General features: G+C 49.4%; 1 protein-coding gene across 1 annotated transcript; it reads left to right on the top strand.

Annotated features, from left to right (window-relative positions):
- Positions 1–1,863: 1,863 nt before the first annotated feature.
- On the top strand, positions 1,864–3,435 carry MGAT3 (beta-1,4-mannosyl-glycoprotein 4-beta-N-acetylglucosaminyltransferase). The gene has a single exon (XM_010163851.1). The coding sequence runs from the start codon at positions 1,864–1,866 to the stop codon at positions 3,370–3,372; it is 1,509 nt and encodes a 502-aa protein (XP_010162153.1). The 3' UTR covers positions 3,373–3,435.
- Positions 3,436–13,470: the final 10,035 nt, after the last annotated feature.

The raw sequence follows: 13,470 nt of genomic DNA, 5'->3' as shown, positions 1-13,470 counted from the left end.
ACTTTTCTGCCAGCTTCAGGCTTGCAACCCCCCCAGCTTCAGAGCTTGACATGGGGCTCCTCACGCTGCCACCCAAGTGTGGGGGACAGTGTTGGTGGTTCTCACTAAAAAGGTGGCTGCAAAGTGTCCAGAAATGCTTATCATTGAGGTGTTAGGTGTAACTGCAGACTGCCCCTCTACCAAAGTCCATATTGGAGCCATCTGTAGAAAGCCAGATATGTTTTCCTTTGGGCAGTTGCCATCTGTCTAAATGCTTTATGACTTTTCACTTTAGTATTAAATTCTCTCCAGGTTAATCAGTAAACATGCTTTGCTGTATTTTACTTAATACCCTCCAAAGCAGTGGGAGCATGCGGGGTGCTTCTTCCTTCCACTCCTGCCCCAAGACACGTGTTGGCTGTGAGGAGCCCCAGTACAGCCCCTGCGTGGGGCTGGAGGTGTGGGCCAGCTCCCCATGCCCCCCAGGTGGGGGACTGCCTGCTGTGAAGGTGTTGCCAGCACCATTGCACACTGGGCGGGAGAGTTTATAAGTGATGGCACAGGGTGTGTGGTGCCTCTCAGGAACTTTGGCCCTAGGAGGGGGATGGTGCCAGGGCGGAGAGCCGCCATGAGGGAGCGTGTTGTGGAGGGGGTACAGTGGTGCATGGAGCTTGGAGGGGGTCTCTGCTTCTTCATCTGTTGCTACATGGAAGGTTTGATGCTCCAGGGAGGAGAGTAGAGCCTCTATATTGCAAAGGGCTTTTGGGTGACCTTGTTTTCTTGACCACCTTCACCCCAATCTTCCCTTCCCAAAACAGCAGAAGGTGAGTGCCTATTTTCCTTTCCTTGGTCAAGCTTCATTTTTTCTTTCTTCTTTTTTTTTTTTTCTCCTTCTTCTGGACTATGGTCTTCAATCACTTCTCTGCCTGACAGCAGCTCTGCACTCCCTGCCTGGGCTGGAGGAGGGGATGCGGTGTAGGGAGATGAAGGCAATTATTTTGTGTTGTTTGGAGGGAAGGGCTACGCACTACTGGCTTCTTGCTGGCCTGGCATGAATCCATCATGATGGTGAGGTATTACTAGAGGAGACAGCTAGGTGTTTATTTTAGCTACCTTGATCCAGATGCAAAAAACCCTTAGCATCTGGTCCACAGAAAATGAAAAGCAAAGGGCAACATCTGGAGATACAGTGGACTTTAGAAGGATGGGGGAAGAGTAAAAGTGACAGGAGTGTAACTTTTTTTCTTTTTTTCCTGTTTCCCCTGTGAACTTGGGTAACATTTCCTAGGAACGAGGGTGGTTTTTAGGGCGTGTATTGAACAAACACTGAAAAGATCTGGGGAGCGTAGGTGTGTTCCTGGCTCTGGCAGCTTGGTTAATGATCTCAGTCCTTTAAAACTACCTCTTACGCTGGTTGTGTTTCAGCCGTGTACCCCCTAATTTGTCTTGTCCCTCCTGCTCTCTCTTCATCTTCCCCCAACTCCCTGGTGATGAAGGGCCTGAGGAGGCCTACGTTCATTTTGTTTCTATCAATTAATAGGGACAAATCTGCCACATGTGGCAAGTTCACTAGATCGTGAATTCCTGCTATTCCGGATTTCCCATCTTTCTACCCTGTTGCCAGTGCCTTTCTTATCTTTGTGAGTTTATAAGACTGTGACTGATCTGGAAGAGGTTCAGCTTGGTGTAACCCAGCCAAGGCAAAAGGCTTACTGAAGATGACAGGGGGTGTGGGGAGTAGTTCTTGGATTCAAGTCTTGAAAGATGCCTGCTGAATTTGAACCAGATTTCTGCCATCCCCAACCTGTCTTCTTACCAGTGGTAAACTTTTTGCACCTCAGTAACTATTGAATATGACTTTCCTTTTCATGGCTTTTCCACAGGATGAAGATGAGACGCCATAAGCTCTTTCTGACTCTCTGCATGGCTGGTCTCTGCCTCATCTCCTTCTTGCACTTCCTCAAGGCTCTTTCCTATGTCACCTTCCCCCGGGAGCTGGCTTCGCTTAGTCCCAACCTCGTCTCCAGCTTCTTCTGGAACAATGCCCCTGTCACACCTCAGGTCAGCCCTGAGCCAGGGGGTGCAGAGTTCCTCCGCACACCCCTGTACTCCCACTCCCCCTTGCTCCAACCCCTGCCTCCCAGCAGAGCCAGCGAAGAGCTGCACAAAGCTGAGTTTGTGCTGCCGGAAGATGCAACAGAATACTTTGTCCGTACCAAAGCTGGCGGCATTTGCTTTAAACCAGGCACCAAGGTGTTGGAGAAGCCACCTGTGGGAGGGCGGCCGGAGGAGCGAGCGGATGGCACAGCCTCAGGGCGGCCGGCTCGCAAGCCGTTGAGTGCCAGTGGGACCAAGCGGCGCAAGTGGGTGGAGTGTGTGTGCTTGCCGGGCTGGCACGGCCCCAGCTGTGGGGTCCCCACTGTGGTCCAGTACTCCAACCTGCCCACCAAGGACCGCCTTGTGCCACGGGAGATCCCCCGGCGGGTCATCAATGCCATCAACGTCAACCATGAGTTTGACCTGCTGGATGTCCGCTTCCATGAGCTGGGAGATGTGGTGGATGCCTTTGTGGTGTGCGAGTCGAACTTCACAGCCTATGGAGAGCCACGGCCCCTCAAGTTCCGCGAGATGCTCCTCAATGGCTCCTTCGACTACATCCGCCACAAGGTGCTCTACGTCTTCCTGGACCACTTTCCCCCCGGCGGCCGCCAGGACGGCTGGATTGCTGACGATTACCTGCGCACCTTTCTCACCCGGGACGGCATCTCTCGCCTCCGCAACCTGCGCCCGGATGACGTCTTCATCATTGATGATGCTGATGAGATCCCGGCCCGTGATGGCGTGCTCTTCCTCAAGCTCTATGACGGCTGGACGGAGCCCTTCGCCTTTCACATGCGCAAGTCACTCTATGGCTTCTTCTGGAAGCAACCAGGCACTTTGGAGGTGGTCTCAGGCTGCACCATGGGGATGCTCCAGGCTGTCTATGCTACCGACGGGATCCGTCTGCGGCGCCGCGAGTACTACACCATGCCTGGCTTTCGGCAGTATGAGAACAGCACAGGACACATCCTGGTGCAGTGGTCACTGGGCAGCCCCCTCCACTTTGCTGGCTGGCACTGCTCCTGGTGTTTCACCCCAGAGGGGATCTACTTCAAACTGGTGTCAGCCCAAAATGGGGACTTCCCCCGCTGGGGTGACTATGAGGATAAACGAGACCTCAATTATATTCGGGAGCTGATCCGGACTGGTGGCTGGTTTGATGGTACTACGCAGGAGTATCCCCCTGCTGACCCCAAGGAGCAGATGTACGCTCCCAAGTACCTGCTCAAGAACTACCAGCGGTTCCGCTATTTGTTGGAGAACCCCTACCGAAAAGCAGAGGGCGATGGGTGAGACCACCAGGACTTGCATGGGTAATCAGAACTTCGCAGCAAAGGGAATTTCGGGTGTTTTTGTCTGTTCCTTTCTTTTTTGTTTTCTTTGGTTCTGGGTAGGATGTGCCATTTCTCCAGGATCTCTGCCCTCCCTCCCTTCCTTCTCTTCTTCCCTTCATCCCAGGGTGGTGCTTGGGGACACAAATTCCCCAGTCACATGAAGGGAGGCCTGGGCAGGAGGAGGAGAGGTGTTGGGGAGCTACTCTGGTAGTAACGTAAAGACTTTCCTGCATCTCCCGGGCCTCTCTTGCTGGCTGGAGAGAGTTTGTGCAGCCAGTGGTGGATTTTCCACCAGGGGAGGCTGGGAGAGAGGGCAGCTGTTCCCATCCACCCTCATCCTTTGTGGATCGGAGCAAGCACAGATGCGAGCCTGGGCTGTTCAGTGAGCATGTGAGTCAGCAGGCACAAACTGATGCGAGTGGTCATGTGTGCAGATGTGTGTCACAGGCATTTTTTGGATGAGTGAATGTGCAGAAGCATCTCAGTATGGGTTTATTTTTTGTATACCTCTATATTCAAAGAGCATTTTGGGGAAGGGAAATCTTTTGCTTCGAAGGTGTTCTCCCCAAGATGCAGCTTCCTCCTGCAGGCTTAATGCATCTGTCCTAGGCTGTGTTTTGGCCTGATGCTCTACCAATCCTTGAGCAGGCAGATGGGAAGCTGAGGAGAAAGCTGATTTATTTATTATTTTTTTAACTCCTTTTGACCCCCACGACACTGCACTGGCTTGACCCCCAGAAGCTGAAGCATCTTCCCTGCAATACGTGCTTCTATTGGGGCTGGGATAAGCTGCAGGGGACTTAGTCAGATGGTGGGAGTGTATGTTTACAAGTGCATGGTTTCCTATGTGCATGAGTGCTAACATGCATGGTTTTGGTATGCATGTGGGCGTTCATTACCAGTATTGGGGGGAAGGGGACAAAGTTGGGCTTGGGTGTGTGTGCTGTCAGGAAATGATGGGATCCAGAAGCTGTAGTCTCTGTCTTGGTATGGATGACTTTTCAGGGAATTCATAGGAGAGGGCCAGGGAGAGCGTTGGCTCTGCATAGCACTGCTATACACGCGAGACTGTTGTGTGCCTCTCTGGCTGCCTCGACACGCCTGTGGCTGTTCCTGTTGCAGGGCTGCTGCTTACACATGCTGGCTATTCCTTCTTGCTGTGGGGTAAAAGGGAGAGGAGACGGGCAAAGCTCTGAGGCAGTGATGGGTGTTGTGGGGGAACAGCAAGCCTGTCAAGGCACAGGATCTATCTGTCTGCCCTTAGGGTGTGAGGGAGCTTGTGGAGAAAGGGGCCGTGGGCAGACTCCCCCTGTGGCCAAGAAACTGTTTTGGGACCATCATGCAATCCAGAGAGCACATGCAGACCACATGTGTAGCCTGGGCCATGCAGACAAGACCATGCAGAGGAGAGCTGATCTAGGAGGACGCTAATTGCAGCTGGTTTGGCTAGTGTCTGATCACAGTTTGCCAGTGGTGGGTATTCAGGATCTGACCTGTTGTATTGGATTGATTCAGCTTATTGAGGAGGCAGATCCATGTCTCCACCCTTGCTACCCTTCCTTAGCAGATGGCTTGATGGGGTGCCCAAAGCCTGGGCTGTGGTGGGCAGAGGGTGAAAAACACTATACGCTTGCTCTGTTAGCCTTGCAGTGGAAAGACTGGCTCATGTTCCAAGCAGAGAAGTGAGGATCATATGGAGGAGGAAGAGGGAAATGTTGGCATAAGGAAGAGTGGCCCTGACATTAGGCCAGCTGTGCTGAAGCAGGAGGGTTTCCATTACTATTAACTCACTCCATCAGGGCTCCATATTCTTGTGTTGTCCATCCTGTTCCCACCCTTGTGCCTCCTTCCAATCTCTGTATCTCCCTTTCTCCCTCTTATTCCGCTCTCTAGAGAAGTGAAAAATATCAAGGAAAAATAACTCAATTGCCTAGTAAGAGTGAGACTGAATGAAGATGAACATCTTTTTCTGATCACACTGTGATGGAGTTCATTTTAGCTCCTTCCACATCTCCTGTGTCATAATACCTGCTTAGAAGAACTGAAGGAACCTCTTTTTTTTTTTTTTTTTTTTTTTTTTTTTTTTTTTTAAATCACTGTTCTCACTTCTGCTGTGTCTTCTCCACAGGCAGAAAAGCCCCTTTGGGAAATGAATCTGGGGGAGAAGCTTTGGTAGGCAGAACACTCTTTGCCCAAAGGGAAGCTGTGGCTTTTCTAAGTCCAGACTTGTTGATACAGGAGGAGGGAGTCTTGTCACAGTCAGTGTCCTTGTGCCAGGTGGCTGCGTGGAGGTCTTGGGCAAAGAGAGATTATAGAGAAATGGGGACCCAGCTGAGAAAGGAGGAGCCTGCGTTGAGCAAGATGAGCACAGTAGCACTGAGCCTGCATCATGAGAGGAATATGCTTTCCCCCGGGGCAGCCAGGGGAGAGCAGGTATGTTAGATCATTGGATTCAGTAGCCGAAAGGTATGGAAGGAAGGAGCTTTTACTCTTGGAAGAGAGCCTGAGGTCTACTCTCAGACCTTTGGCTTTACCTTATCTCAGTGATAACAATGCAAGGTCAGTGCTGGGCGTTGCTGGAGACAGGGTAGAAGAGAAATCGGTCTTTGCACAGGTGCTTTGGCAGCACCAGAGCCCTGTGAAGCAGAGGATAAAGTGCATGTGCTGGGGCTGGGGCTGCACCTCATTATCTTCTACAGTGGGAGCAGCCTCTCCCCTAATACCAGCCCTTCCTGTGCATGGGCAGCCTTGGGGATATTTAGTGCATTGCAAGTCATGCTTCCATCTCTGAGGTAAGGCTCTCGTCTCTTGGGAGTTTCAGATGAGCCCACAGCTGCAATATCTGTATCTCCTGCTCCTGAAGTACAGCCTGTTGCCTTCTCTCCTCTCTCCTCCATTATTTGCTCCATCATTCTCTGTCTCTCCCTCCAAACTGCCTCTCCCTTCTGCCCCCTTGGGCGCTGGGGCTCTTCTGCAGGACTCTGGCCCTGTCCTCCTCCTGGACTTAATTTCCTTATTCTTAGGCAATTAAATTAAAACAGACTTCTGTTGTGGTGGGAGGAAGAGACTTTACAGATGAAATGCATTCTTTTTTTTCCCTTTCTCAAGAATCGTTTAAATATTTTTTTGATTTAAGGCCAAACCAGTCAATGTTTCTGTCTAATTTGTCTGGCTAACCCTGTGTTTATTATCCTTAGGGAGCTAGAGTGCTTGTCATTAAAAATCTGCCTTCTTGTCCCTGGAGGCAATGGGAACTAGCAAGCTGAATTTTGCACAGTGATTTCCCAAGGCAGTGGCTTGCCCTCTGTTCAGCCTTGCCTGTACTGCTGTGTGGGGACCTCTGTGGCCAGCACACAGGGAGGAGAGCCACCTTCCTAGTCAACCTTCACCTGGGTGAACCCAAAAGCATGTGGGTGTGTGGGGTGGTGAGAGAGGCAACGGAGGAGGCAGGTTTGTATCAGATCCTCATGTCCCAACGCTGAACTCTTTGAGGTGGGCTTTGAGTCTCCTGGATCTTATCTGAACGAGGTGCTGAGGTTTAAGAAGGGAAGGACTAAAAAATGAATCAGACCATTGGAGCCTGATGTCTGTTGGTTGTTGCAGCTGTGAGCAGCAAAGCCATGTGCCCACTGCCCCTCTGGAAGTAAAGCTGTCTGGTGGAGGGAGGGAAAGCATCACCAGTCTTTCCCTGCAGCCATCTTCAGCTCTGTGCTTTCTCTTCCCCAAAACCTTTCCACCTTCAAATTAATTGGTGCAAGGGAGGGCCAGGTAGTAGGTGAAGCAGTGTGTGGCATCCCCAAGCCTTGCTCTTCTTTCTCTGCTCATCTCTGTTTCTTTGTGCTTCCCACCTAAAAAAGGGATTGTGTGCCCATGCATGGCTTTGGAGTGGGGAATTCATCTTACTCCTCCACCTCAAGTGAAGGGAAAGGCATGGGCTTTGGTGGTCCTGCAGCAGGTGAGCTTGCTAAAGCAGAGGGAATAGGGCAGGTCAGCTATCTTTACCTCTCTGGAGGACTGGGGGTAATGGTGTACCCAAGTGATGGACAGAAGAGATGGGGTGGTTTTGTGCCTGTGTGGTTGGTATGAAGGAAGACACACTGAAATCCACTCAGTGTTGCTTTCCCTGGTCCCTGTGTCCTGCTGAGGTGTGTGCTGTCGTGCAGCTCAGGCCAGCCTGCTATTTATGTCTCTGTGGCAGGTAAACGAGGGGACCTTGTGGCCTCCAGGTAATGTATAAGTTGGCGTGGGGGGAGACTGTCAGAGCAGAATGGGTATTTGTTCCTTTTCACCCCCCATGGTGTATCTTTGTGGGATGTTGGTGTCTTTTCTCCTCCCAAACATCCCCAGGCTCTGTCCCTGTCTCCCAGCTCCTGCCAGCAATCTCTGCAGCTGCTATGCCTCTGCACTGTGAAGACACGTGTCCGGGGTGACTCCTGGTCCAATTAGTGAACACTGGTGGTGAAGAAGGAAGGGATGGCTCATCCTTGCTTCACTGACCTCAAACCTTGGTGAGAAAGGAGGGAAGTGAGTGGGAGAATGGATCCTGAAACCCTCTATCATTGTGTTCTCCCTACCCCAACAAAAAACCTCCTTTCTGATTTCTGAGACATTGGACAAACTCGCTCTTTATTATGGAAGGAGAGGGGGAGATGGAGGTGAGGGGGAGCTGGAGTTAAGGGGGTGGCAGGAGGGGCTGGATCCAGCACCAAGAAAGGAAAGCTGTTTCTAATGCAATACACTGACACTTAAAGCTTTGGGGACTACAGATAACTGATTAAGAAGGGACCTGAAATACCCCAAGACTAAGAATTCAAACCACGTTTTTTTCTTCCTGTGTGGATGATGATGCCATATCATCCTGGAGGTGGTCCAGCAGCACTTCCAAGCCTGGGGTCCACCTGGATGTACTGGTGGTGTTGCCCCTGTGGTCATCCCAGAGCACCCTTCTTTGTCAAAAGAATGTGTGGACTTGCCAAAAATAAAATAAAAGAAGAAAGAAAAAAAAGAGTGTCTGCAAAGCTCCTTTCCACTCTGTAATTTATAAACAGCAAGTAATAATGAACTTTTTGTAAGGATAAATCAAATGTACATTCTGAAATCATTTTCTCTGTAAATGGTTGGATTTCATTTCACCCTTAAAGGGATGCTTAAAAGGAGGAGATAATAATAAAAATTTAAAAATTTACAAATTATGAAAGGCAACCAAGGCGTGTGTGTGTGGCAGCTTTTATTTCTGATCACTGGCAGAGTCTCCTGGAAAACAGAATGAAGGAAGTTGCTTCCCACCTTGGCAGGACTGTATTCTCAAGAGGGAGATTGAGGAGGAGCCTGGCTTGTTTGGGGAACGATTCCTGATTTTGTGGGCCCAGGTTAGATCTAATCTTCTGCATGTTAGGTGAGTATGAGCACATACAGGCACATGACCAGGAACAAATGGCTGCCAGGCGGCTCTCGGAAGAACTGGTGGATGTGGGAACTGGCCTCGTGGCTCATTAAATGGTCCCCCATCACCACCTCCCCACCCTTGGATGCATCCACTTTTTCAAGTAAAGCTGTGGAAACCCTGGAGCCCCAAATTACACCTCCCCACTGCAGAAATGTCTCTCTGGCGGCTGACTTTCAGCACACTGTGAGAGAGAACGTGACCTCCTTGTTTTAGCTTATTTTTAAACCCATCTCATGTAATTTTGGCTGTTCCCATTACTTGGTATCAAAGCCTGGTCCTGCTCTGAATCCTCCTAAGCATCTGGCCTCAGCAGTGCCTTTGGCAAGGGCCTTTCCCAAGCTCATGTGCCATCTACAGCTATTTCACTTTTTACCTTTTCAAGTGTTTAGCGCTTCACGTTCATTGCTGGTCCCATTTACAGATAGTGACTGTAAACATCATAGTTTAGTTTCCTTATAATAATTAGATCAGCACGTTTCCTCTTCTTTTTCTCTTCTACGTCAGTCTAATGTTTTCAATTCCCTTGTGGAAGGGTCTCCATCAAATTAGAGACTTGTGTTGTGCATTGCTTAATGCCTTTCTGCTGCATCTGTCTCTGGAACAAAGGGCCTGGAATAAACATGACACTCAAAATTAACAATTAAAATTTTCTATTAAGAATTTTTAGCATTCTTAGCAATTGCTGTATTTTTGTGCCTGAATAGGGGATAATCTAAAAATAGATGATTGCCTGAACTTTCAGTTTTTCAAGAGAGAAGATAAGTATATAAGCTTAGGCCAATGGCAATTTAGTGAGACAGTTTAAGAAATGAGACTTGACTAGGTCAAAGGTTCTCCCGTGTATTTTTCTTGCCTCCAACAGAAAATCTTCTACTGACATTTACATTATTTTAAGAAGTCATGCAAATGATATTTCTTCAGTTTCTTATGAGGTTTTAAAAGAAGGCATTGACAGAACCCAGGACCTTTTTTCCCAGAAAGCCCAAGTTTGTGTTGCGGGAGCTGCAGTACCTCTGTGAGTGAGGGGCTGACTCTTCTGCAAACCAGTCTGCAGAGGAGACTCTGGTTGGCAGGAGCAGCTCTGATGGTCAGGTGAATGCTGGGGGCATGTTGCTCCTCCACGAGCCTTGTATAACATCTCTTAGAGTCTCCTTCAAGACATCAAAAGGGATCTTGGTAGGTGCAGCATGCATCCTGGATATGGATATGGAGCCTTAAGCGCTGTATTGAACCAGGAGCATGCAAGCCATCCAATGCCAAGTGAATCCTGTGTGTTTTGCAGAATTTCAGTACCTCAACAGGTGTTATATGGGGAGATGCACCATGGAGGGGCTCTGGCATGACTTGCTGTGAAATAAGCTATTTCTCCCAAGCTCTCACTCTGTGTCAGGGATGCCCAGTGCTCATTGCAGGTGCTGTATAATGCTGCTCAGCAGGGACCGAGGCTGCAGCAGATCCTCAGTCTCTGGCTCGCAGAGGGGACGGCTCTGGCTGGTTTCTGATCGATGCCTGCAGCAGGTTTGCTGATCAAGGGCTGGACAGGCTGTTTCCAAACACCAGGGTGCTTGGAAACAAACCGACTTTACAATATAAACTTACAGCACTATTTAGAAAGCTGGAAGAGGGATACCAAAAGCCTGGCTTGCTGGCTGTTTGTTTTTGTTGCTTGGATACATTTATTCCCTGTGTAAGGGCACAGCTTCATATGCTGTTTAGCAGAGACAGTTAATTTTTAATTATTAGTCCACTTTTTTCCCCTTTTTTTCCTTTTTTTTTTTTTTTTTTTTTTAATCTCTCTGCTTTAGCAGGTTAGCTGGGGAAGCAGTGGGGCCTCAGCCCATGGAGCACCCAGGGAGAGAGTCACCCCAGCCCTGGAGAGCATCACCAGCAAATGGCTTCATGCTCACGTGTCCCCAGCTGCAGGCACTGGCTGCCCTGCTTTGCAGAGCACCGCAAGGGAGAGAATGTGGCTGCAGCAATGGCACAACAGAGGCACACTCTTGCTCCTGGCAGTGGCACGTGTTTCTGTGGCTCACAGGCACGCTCGTACCCCAGCTCTGTCAAACCTTCACCTGGGAGCGAGCTTTGCAGGGCTTTGCTCTATTGCTGCAAAATGGTCTCAGAAAAGCCGTGCAAAACTGTCCCACCCGGAGAAAGGACTCCAGGTTACTGAAGCGAGAGGCTGACATAAGGGATATAACCCAGGGACACCTGGGAGAAGAGCCTGGCTTAGGGCCAGGCTGCTGCAAGCTTCGCTTTTGTTGCTGCAGCACGGTCAAGCATGTCAGCTGAAGGGTAAAGGATCAGCCCCACTTCAGCTAATGCTTGGGACGTTCCTGTGAGCATCTCCGAGAGTCCCAGACACAAACCCTGACTTGGAACTAAGGAAAATTTGGCAATCCTGACATTTCTGGTGTTCTGGGTGTGCTTTTATTAAAAGCAAAGCCAAAAGAGAAAATAGTCTTTATCATCTTTTGAGATGCATTATGGCTGTGTAAAAATATAAATCTTTCAAGGCCATATCTCTCCTCAACCTGCCAAATTAAATACAAAATAAAACTCCATTGTTTTACTCTTACGTTTCCTATGCCTTACGGCTTGAACTGTGGAACCTCTTGGCTGAAGTCCACCTCAGTAACGATTTAATTTGGGAACCACACTTCACCTTTCTAAAAATAAGGAAAACTGAGAAGAAAAGCAACTAAGCTGTGCTGAATAAAGATCTAAAATGACTTCTCCAGGATCTCAAATGAAAGAAAATATGTTGCCCAGAGATCATATAAAATGAAATATTATAAGCCTGCCTCTATGCAGCAAACTCTTTCCTGGCATTTTAGCCCTGTTCTACAGTCTGGACCTTTTCCAAAGAGAGAGCAACAAATCATCATTTTTTTTTTTTTTTTTTTTTTTTCCCTCAGACACTTACTAAGAAACAGGCACACATGCGAAAATAAAAGAATGTAGAAAACATCTACGCACTTGTTTAGTTTCCAGTGTTTTTAAAGCATTTGACTCAAACTGTTACCCAGGAATGAATGTTAAACTACTGCAAAACCTAAACCAGACAAGTTTCCCCAAATGGGACAGAAATAAATATATGTAAGTGAGTTAATAGGACAAGATGTGCAATAGGTACCTTCATCTGAAAAAAAAAAAAAGAGAAGCAGCATGAAATGGCAGCTCTGCCCTGCTCAGGTTGTATAGGACCAAACCCCACACAATGGTGGGAGTCCAGACTCGCCTTACACAAGCCAAAATCCCACGTTTGTGCTGGTAGGACCTCGCCACAGCACTCAGCGGGCAGAGGGGTGCAAAAAGCCTCTGGGGGTCAGCATGCTCAGGGGGCTGGTGCCTCGGGCTGCAAGCTCTCAGCTCTCCGCAAACACATCCAGCACAGAAAGCCCATGAGGCTGTCAGAGTGATGCAAAAGTGCAAGGATAATGGCACTCACAAAAGCAGTGTCTCTGGATGGCTCTGGAAACCTGCTGCAGTACGCAGCTGGTGCACAGAACAAACTGGTGTGCGAGGGGGAATCTTACTAGACAGGGAACGGAAAAAAGTCCCCAACAAATGCAGTCACAGGGAAGTTTGGTTGAAGAAACCCAAATCATGTTGAGAAGGAGGGTGCGCACAGGTGGATTGCAAAAACACTACAGCAGCATTTACAGTTTGACAGGTAATAAAGCTGAGCTTCCTCAGCAACTGTCGGTGCAGACCCTCGCAGCGGCAGCAGCTCTGCATCGCACAGGAGACCGCTCACTGCTGCCAGTGTTTGCAGCCTCCTGGGCTGTAGGGCTGGAGGTTGGGGAGCTTAAAAGCCCCATTTCAGCAGCAACTGGGCTGGAAAATGTTCCTTTCTTCCCCTCTGGTAAAAACAGACCCTGAGTGTGGCTTCCCAGGGAGGCTAGTTACCCTCTGTCACAAAAATCTGGGTCTCTGCTGTAAACCAGGAATGTTCCCTGAGTGGCAGCTGCGTACCAACAATCTCTCCTCCCTCAGCACCCATCGTCCTTCCCACACAACGCTCAACATCAACGCTGCTGGGGATTCGGGGAAAGAAACCACCTGTGCTACCCTTGGCCCTCTGCCCCTCCTGGCTCACAGCAGCCAGAGAGCAGGAGCCCAAACGCCATTATTCCTTGTGATTGCTTGAGGAAAGCAGAGAAATGCGGCTGCAGTGACAGAGCTGTTGAACGGAGTTGACTGCCAAAAGGCCTCTTGTAAGGTCTGTTTACTAGAAGACATTAAGGATATTAAACCCAAGCTCAGGTGGTATTGGAGGGTCACTACCCATCTTCCCTCTCACTTTGGGATTGTTTTGAGGCTCCTGTAAGAGGCCAGCCTTCTGTTTCCAAGCGCAGGTTTTTTCCTGACCCTGCAGAGCTCCTCCAAGGTGCCATTTGCAGCTCTGCAGGTCACATTCACCTCCCTGCTGCCCAGAGAGCGTTTGCTCGCTGGTGGTAGGTGGTACAGGGATGTCTCCCTGGCTGAAAATGGTCCTACCCTTTCAAAAATGGGTGATGGGAAGCCCTGGATATGGCACTTGACTCCCAGGAGCAGAGGCTGCAAGCCAGACTCAGAGGCAGCAGTTCACTTTTGGTGGCCATCAGA

This window comes from Antrostomus carolinensis, unplaced genomic scaffold (genome assembly GCF_000700745.2).
Source record: "Antrostomus carolinensis isolate BGI_N321 unplaced genomic scaffold, ASM70074v2 scaffold42252, whole genome shotgun sequence".
Taxonomy (NCBI): domain Eukaryota; kingdom Metazoa; phylum Chordata; class Aves; order Caprimulgiformes; family Caprimulgidae; genus Antrostomus; species Antrostomus carolinensis.
The sequence above is the reverse complement of the archived record's forward strand: the minus strand, read 5'-3'. Positions and strand labels throughout refer to the sequence as shown.